Genomic DNA, 8,706 nt, shown 5'->3' with positions numbered 1-8,706 from the left:
AAACTTTAGAAGCATCGCCGATTTCCATCTACCACTCAGTGTGTCTGCCTGTCTCACCCTGCCTTTTCGCACTTTGTTCCTCCTAACAGCAGCTCTGTTCCCCCGTGTCTAAAACTCCATGACATGCCCTAGCCGGTCTGGCTCAGTGGATAGAGCGTCGGCCTGCAGAATGAAGAGTCCCAGGTTCGATTTTGGACAAGGGCACATGCCCGGGTTTATGGGTTCAATCCCCAGTAGGAGGCCTGCAGGAGGCAGCCGATCAATGATTCTCTCTCATCATTGATGTTTCTATCTCTCCCTCTCCCTTCCTCTCTGAACTCAATAAAGAAATATATTTAAAAACAAAAAAACTCCATGATGCTACTTGGAATGGTGCTTTCCCAGACATTATGCTGTGTATGTAGTGGAATGAAGTCTTTCTTCCATTATTTCCTCCCCTTTGTTTTCAGATTCCCTACTCAGATGTTGACCTTCCCATCTTTTTCTACCTTCCAACTGCTCATCTTTCCATTCTAAGAGGCTTACTTGTCCAACATCTACCCACCTCCCAGTAATGTCACATGGTTTCTTCACGCCCTTCCTTTCAGTTTGTACATGGCAATCCTTGCCCATCTTTCTATTGCAGAGTGAGGGCTGGCTTGTGATTCAAGAGCACTCAACACTCCGCATCCAGAGCTTTTATCCTGGGAACCCAGCGAGGGGAGGAAGGGAGAGGGAATTCTCACCACTCAGTATTCAAACTTGCGCTTACTCCTGTTTGCAAAACAGTGGCGCACTGACATCTTCAGCAGAAAACACTGCTCCAGAAGGTCACCTTCCCACCTCCTGACACAACAAGAGCAAACAAGCCTCCTGTTCTCGGCCTAGTTTGCACCGTCAGAAGAACCGGTGTTTCCAAGTTCTGAGTCTGTCCAGAGGTCTCCGGAGTTAACCAGTTGATAGGGCATTGCCCCATTATTTTTCTTACCAGGCTTATTCCTAATCTGTCATTGTCAAGACCTACTTTGTCATTGCCACAGGCTTTGACTCTATGAATTTGAGGAATATAGGCTTTAAAATTAATGAAAATTTTCTCTCTATTCTTTGCTTCCATTTTAATGATAGTCACTTTAAAAAATAAATTCCATCATTTTTTCTCTGTAAACTACAGATTTTTCTTTTTCTTACTTTGTCTGGAACCATCTTTATGAAGAAAAACCAAGAATACAAAGGAGACTGGTTTTAAAAAATTCACACAAGTTTTTTTTTTAATTATATTTTATTGATTTTTTACAGAGAGGAAGGGAGAGGGATAGAGAGTTAGAAACATCAATGGGAGAGAAACATCGATCAGCTGCCTCCTGCACACTCCCCACTGGGTATGTGCCCGAAACCAAGGTACATGCCCTTGACCGGAATCGAACCCGGGACCCTTCAGTCCGCAGGCCGGCGCTCCATCCACTGAGCCCAACCAGCCAGGGCTTCACACAAGTTTTTAGTTAAGTAGCAGTCCAGCCCCCAAAGAAGTCCCCTAATGTGGGCTGTAAGGGCAAACCGTTTAGAGCATGTCCTCCATGTACATATGCAGAAAGGCAGCTATTTCTACTCTTTCCTAAGGTCACAAATCCCTTGGAGAATTTAATGAAGGTCACAAAACCTCCGGGAAAATCTGGCTTCATTATCTCAGAGAACCTTGTGCCAATGCTTCTCTTTCAACAATAAACATCAGGTGCAGTCGGTCTGATCCACCAGTTCACTCACCTCACCTGATCTTTCCTCACCTGTTCATTCCATCCCCTCTGAATGGGCTCTGTGCACAGTCCTGCTTTCAGGAACCAACCGAAGTACAACCTCATCCCGAAGCCTTCCCGGGCCATTCCAGTCAAGAGCTGGAACTAACTGTTCAATCCACTATCACTCATCCCTTTCTTTCCCTTCCTCCTCCAACCACTCATCCAAAATATAGTGTCACGGGCTATGCTAAAAATGTATAGGTCACACTTGACATTATAATATTACTAGAGGCCTGGTGCATGGATTCGTGCACAGGTGGGGTGGGGTCCGGCCGGCCCACCAGGATCAGGGCTGATGGGGCCATTGCACCTGATGGGGTGGGGAGGGGATGATCGGGGGCGGGGCAGGCCAGGGTAGGGGCTGCAGGCGGTTGGCTGGCCAGCCCCGCCCCCTGGTTGAACTCCAGGTAGAGGGGACAATTTGCATATTAGCCCTCTATTATACTGAATACTGTTAATTATTTTATTTTTTTCTTTTACTTAGATACTGATAATCCTAAAAGCAGAAACCACCCTGGCCAGTGTGGCTCATTTGGTTGGAGCCCCTTACAACAAAAATTTGCAGGTTCAATTCCCAGTCAGGGCAAGTAAGGGAGGCAACCAATTGATGTTTCTCTCTCACATCAATGTTTCCAACCCCCCTTTCTCTCTCAAAAGAAAAAAAAAATCAATAAAAACATCCTCAGGTAAGGAGTAAAAAAAGAAAAAGCAGAAAATTTCATGCTATAGAAAATCTCAAAGAGGTGACAATTTGATCAAATTCCACAATAAATACAATTAATATTTTTAATTGATTTAAATAGGTGGCATAAGTGGGATGGGATAAGTACGTGTAGACACTATAAGCAGTCACTTGTCCTGTAGACTTTTTACATGCACCTAAACTACAATTTCATAGACGTGCCTACAAGTGCCCAGGAAAGGCTCTGTTTAACTGTCTCCCCCAATGGAAAGCACATTTTTGCCACTGACCTGTTGCTCTCAGGCTCGGACTGGGGTGAACCCCTGTTGTTTACAAGTCGTGCTGCGTAAGTGTTCGCTGCTTCTGAAAGATGTCCTCTTGGAACAGTGTCCTTCACGGGAGAAATACTTTGCAAAGGGATTGTTGAAAACAACAGTTCAGTATTAATCTGTTGGAGGGGAAAAAAATTCTTAAAGGAATTTTTTTAATGTGCAAGGCCCAAAACAATACATTATTTTCCCTTTTCCCTTACTCAGAAGATGCTGAGAACTATCCCACCCTGTAACTTCCCTGTCCTACATGAGGGAGCAAAATACAATAGGCCAATGAGCCCCATCCATCCAGCGAGTGAGCCAAAATTGGTTTTACGATTTTTAAGGTGTGAACAAAACAAATGAAAACTATGCAACAGAGACTATATGTAGTCCACAAAGCCCAAAACATTTACTATCAGGCCTTTTACAGAAAAGATTTCTTGGCCCTGTACTATATATAGAACTTACCGAGATATAATAACTTTTTTCTAAGAGAAATAAGTTAAAAATAGTCATAAAGATACTGCCTTTAAAAACAAGTAAGCCCACTATTCTTACCCCCCCAGTTCTGTTCTCACCCCCAAATCCTAAGCTTTATACAAGAAAACATTTCAACATAATTATAAGCAAACACACACATCTGCAGCAGACCAAAACTTCCCACACAAGTAGGACCCCCTCGTCACATACTCAGAACAGGCTCCTCAGCACCAGTGAGCAATCAGAAAGAAAGAAAGGGGCAGGGAGAGTGGTCAGCAAAGAGGAAGAGAACCCCACAGCTTCGGTCCAGGTTAGCACTGGAACCTAGCTCCTGGGTGTTCCTGCGTACTTTTCCTTGACTGCCTAGCAACAGGGTTCTAAAAAGAATGTCTGTCTTTCCGCAGAAGATGCCCAACTAAATAATAAAACTGAACAGCTCAGCTCAGCCAGTGTGGCTCAGTGGTTGAGCATCAACCCAAGAGGTCGCCAATTCCTGGTCAAGGCACATGCCCGGGTTTCGGGATCAATCCCCAGTAGGAGGCATGCAGGATGCAGTCAAGTGATCGTTCCATCAATGTTTGTCTCTTATTGGTGATGTTTCAATCTCCCTTTCCCTTCCTCTCTTTAAAAAAAAAAAAAAAATTTTTTTTTTGGGGGGGGGGAAACAGTTTGAAGTTGTTAGGGTTAGAAAGAGGGCAAGGAGGGGTACAAGAAAAGAGAAATATGTGAACTGAAAGAACAAGATCACTTCCATTTGTATGCAACTCCTAAGCTTTAAAAATATCTGTGCCCTAGCTGGTTTGCCTCAGTGGTTAGAGAGTCAGCCCTCGGACTGAAGGGTCTCGGGTTCGATCCCCTGTCAAGAGCCTAGTTTAAGGTCTGTGAGGCAACCAATCGATGTTTCTATCCCACCTCCCCCCCACCCCCCGGGCAACTACTGTTAAAAAAAAAAATCAATGGGAAAAATATTCTCATGTGAGGATTAACAACAACAACAAAAATTTTTGTTAAATTAATCCCTACCCAATATAAGACACAGCTATAAAATGGGAGGCTTCATTACCTGAGGGAGCCTTTCCAGTTGTCTGATCCTGTATTTGTCCTTGTCTCTTAAAAAAAAAAAAAAAAAGATGAAAAACGTATTTAAATCTACTTCGCCATTATTGTTCAATTCTGTCTTGCAAAGAGACTTGCCATCTCACTCCCAAGTCCCTGGGATGTGCACACTAGAATCAGTGGTGCGTTAGGCAGGGAACACCTTCCACCCCTCAGGCCCCCAGGCCTCAGCTTGCCCTCCCCACTGTTTACAGGCCTCGGAATGGGAATACCACACAGGCCTCCACTGGTCTGTCTACCTCCGTCCTGCTGGATTTAAACAGTGCACCATAAATCAAAACTTCCAGAAAGTTCTTAGTGAACTCTGCCTTCTGTGTGCAGCACATTAGTCTAAGTTCACCAAGGCTGACCGACATCACTCGTTACCTAGCGTCCTAGCCCACCTCCATTTCCACATGCCCACTCACATATTTCCTCTAGTTAAGTCGACAAATCATTGTGCCCTGTACATTCTCATCCTACCTTCAAGGCCTCTTACAAAAATGTCCTTCAAGAATTTTCCTGATCCATGTTGCCCTCTCCAGCCTGGGGCCAGAAGTGATCTTCCTTATGGCCTTCCCAACAGGACTAGATCATGCCTTGCATGGTACTTGTTATCTTCTAAGTGGTAATATTCACATCTCACCTTCCCTGTTAGACTATAAGCTCATAAAGGGTAGTATTCACTTACGATGCATCTATGTGTGGCCCCAAAAGACAAACTATTCTGTATGCTATCTTGTACATAGGGCAGCAATAAACAGGAATGATAAAAAGAGCGGGTATCCACAACATAAACTTTTTTTAAAAAGCACTTGCTGTTATGTACCCCACAACAAAATCATTCCTTGGGTCATAATCAATTAACCCCTGAACAAGGGTCTGAGCTGTGCAGCTACTCCTAAACACGGACTTTTTCTCAATAAACACAGTCAGATCTCTGTATCCCTGGGTGTCGCATCTGCAGATTCAATCAACCACGTGCACAGAGGACCACTTAAGTTGTAGGCAGATTTTTGACAGCAGGAGTAAAGTGGGGGGGGGGGGGGGGGGGGTTGGTCGGCGCCCCTAACCCCCACTGCTGTTCAAATCAGCAAATACTGCAGACACATCACTGTTGAGGTTTGGGGCATTAATTCTTTTCCCACTGCAAATCAGTGCCACTCTCACCTCTTTTTGTAGGTTTTTTCATAAGTCGGATGCACCAAATCCTCATCTTCAGGTTCTTCTGGAACATCACAGTTTCTAGACAGAAAAATCACAGTGAAGAACAGGTCAGCAGTGCCCAGTCATACACCTTGAACAGTATTTCCTCCTTTCCAAAACGGACACTCCCAACTATCTGGTACCTGAACTGTGGGTCAGGGTTATTGGAGCAATACCATTTTTCTGGGAGGTGATCTATCCCATCTGGTAACTTTCGCCACTTTAGACAGGAATCACATTGAACCCATGTCTGATCAGGACGTTTCCTATAATAAAAAAACAAAATATTAGCATGGAAACATGGATGCTAAATACACTTCCATTAGCTTATCTCTTTCATTTCCAGCATAAAATGCCTCTATTATTTAATTCTATCCCTGAAAATTCATGACATCTATTATTGTGTACACCAAGTTAAACCAAAACAATTTTGATTACCTTCAAAAGGTTAAAAATGACAGGCCAATTTAAGCAAAATGACTTAAATGTATTATTTAATACCATACTATTAAACTTGCTCCATGATAATAAAACTCAAACTCAAAATATTTCAAATATCTTGCTCTGAAATTTATAGCTAGTACCTGCAATGTCAAATCTAGTATATTTATTAGCAAAATAAATCACCAGGTACAGAAAACAGACAAGTTGTATTACTACAGTTTAAGCAATTTTTTATAATTGTATTTCATTTTTATCCTCTATTATAGCACATCTCTGAACAACTTAAAATTTATATATTCTTTCAGTTTATAAAGTACTTCCTTACTTTTATCATTTAAAAATTACACTGATCCTGTAAAAAATTGATATAGACTCATTTAACATATGAAGACTTCACCTTAATGCCTGTAACTTTTTAAATGTAGTTTTAAAAAAATGCATTTACACAGTCATATGAGACTTCAAACAGTCCAGAAGTTTGCGAAGAAAATATAAACCAATTTCAGGGGGTGACATTATTGCATGTGTATAGAGACACACACAAAATAAATGGGAAATTAATACACCGAGTTGTATCTTTGTTTTTTTATTATACATCTTGAACATCTTCCCATCGGTACACACAGTACACAGCAGTACTCACTCACAGCATTATTACTATGTGCTCAGTGTGTTTCTGAGAGTTTGTCAGGCATCTTATCTTTTAACTAGAGGCCTGGTGCACAAATATTTGTGCACTTGGGGGGGGGTCCCTCAGCCTGGCCTATGCCCTCTCGCAGTCTGGGACTCCTCGGGGATGTCCACCTGCTGGCTTAGGCCCGCTCCCTGGGGGGATTGGGCCTAAGCTGGCAGTCAGACATCCCTCTGGCAGCCCGGGATCGCTCGGGGGATGTCCACTTGCCAGCGGGGAGCAGGCCTAAGCTACAGTCAGACATCCTTAGCGCTGCTGAGGAGGCGGGAGAGGCTTCCGCCACCACCGCTGTGCTAGCAGCCATCAGCCTGGCTTGTGGCTGAGCAGAGCTCCCTCTGTGGAAGCGTACTGACCACTAGGGGGCAGCTCCTGCATTGAGCATCTACCCCCTGGTGGTCACGGTGTGCCATAGTGACTAGTCATTCCCAGTCGTTCTGCTGTTAGGGTCAATTTGCATATTACCCTTTTAATATATAGGATTCTTACAATTCTAGGAGAAAATTGAAGCTTATAAGAGGCTAAGAAATTCAATGTCACTTGATTACTTAAGCAGCAAAACTAGGTTCCAAACTGAAGTCTGGTTTATGAGATGATAACACAACACAAGGGTAAAAACTGTTTCATCCATCTTTTGTGACTACCTATAAATGTATATATTCATTAGTTCACTATTCTAAAATGTTTTATTTATGTTTAGAAAGAGAGGGAGAAAGGGTGGGAGGGAAACATGTCATTGTTCCACTTATTTCTGCATTCACTGGTTGCCCCTTGAATGTGCCCTGACTGGGGAGCGAACCCAAAACCTTGTCATACAGGGACAAAGCTCTAACCAACTGAGCTTACCTGCCCAGGGCCTATCATCAAGTCATTTTATGGTATGCTGATCTGAATTGAAGAATTTAGTCCTTACTTTGGGTTAGAGTCAACTGTAAACACTGTACAATCACTGTACCCTCCAATATCACATCTTGATAGAGAGGGTGAACTTTTTTAATGCACACTTACTGTATATCTTCAACAGGCAAATTTAGAGGATATTCTGCATTTTTCTTCACTTTCATTTCATTCCAATAATCATTCAGTTTATCTCCCAGTGCTAGTATTGTAAGCCTGAAAAGTAAATTATGAAACCAATTTAAGAAAAAAATAATAATTAAGATTAAATCTTTGTCAAACACAGAGAAAGCACAACCTAGCAATGATCAGGTGAACACTGGTGGGGGGGTGGGTAGGGAGTAAAGACGAAGGACCCCTAAAAGTACAGTTAATAAAAAACACTCAACGTAACAGCAATTTTGTAGAAAGGACTTTTTTAAGTTACTAGTGCAGAGCGAGGGTCCTCTAGGAAGGAAGACACAATGTAATACGTTGGGTCTCCTGTTGTGAAAGAATGTGGCCAACCAATCATGGGGAGAACCACTGAATTTCAACTCCAACTGTCCAAGCTTCAATTCAAATCAAACTCACACTTTTGGTGTATGAAAGTATGCAATCATTCCCAGGAAGTCTATTTCAAATAGCTTCTGTCCCACAATTAAAAACTTGCACTTCTCCCACAGTAAGATGTCTTTCCTTAATTGAGTTTATTTGTGTGACATTGGTTAATAAAATTACATAGGTTGCAGGTGTACAATTGTATAATACAGCGGTTCTCAACCTGTGGGTCGTGACTCCTGAAAATACATCCTGCATTTCAGATATTTACATTAAGATTCATAACAGTAGAAAAATTAGTTATGAAGTAGCAACGAAAATAATTTTATGGCTGGGGGTCACCACAACATGAGGAACTGTATTAAAGGGTCGCGGCTTTAGGAAGGTGGAGAACCAATGGTATAATACATCATGTGTTTATTGCACTGTGTGTTCACCACCCCAAGCCCCATAATAAGATGTTAAAATCAATGGGACCTACTGAAATAAATAAGACTAAAGGCACAATTCTTCCTTGTCTCTTTTTCTCATCACCTCTACTCCTCAGTCCATGAGACTGCACCCATTTCTGTTGAGAATATACCCAGG

General features: G+C 42.4%; 1 protein-coding gene across 1 annotated transcript in view; it reads right to left on the bottom strand.

Annotated features, from left to right (window-relative positions):
• Positions 1-8,706, bottom strand: part of MORC3 (MORC family CW-type zinc finger 3) — a 55,625-nt gene that overhangs the window by 6,356 nt on the left and 40,563 nt on the right. The window contains exons 10-14 of the mRNA XM_023743315.1: positions 7,690-7,794; positions 5,693-5,815; positions 5,514-5,588; positions 4,312-4,357; positions 2,745-2,902 (exon numbers count right to left, since the gene is read on the bottom strand). Coding sequence (XP_023599083.1) covers positions 2,745-2,902; positions 4,312-4,357; positions 5,514-5,588; positions 5,693-5,815; positions 7,690-7,794 — 507 coding nt within the window. The remainder of the gene's footprint in view (positions 1-2,744; positions 2,903-4,311; positions 4,358-5,513; positions 5,589-5,692; positions 5,816-7,689; positions 7,795-8,706) is intronic.

Source organism: Myotis lucifugus, unplaced genomic scaffold, assembly GCF_000147115.1.
Source record: "Myotis lucifugus unplaced genomic scaffold, Myoluc2.0 scaffold_384, whole genome shotgun sequence".
NCBI classification, from domain to species: domain Eukaryota; kingdom Metazoa; phylum Chordata; class Mammalia; order Chiroptera; family Vespertilionidae; genus Myotis; species Myotis lucifugus.
This window is presented reverse-complemented; position numbering and strand designations above follow the sequence as displayed.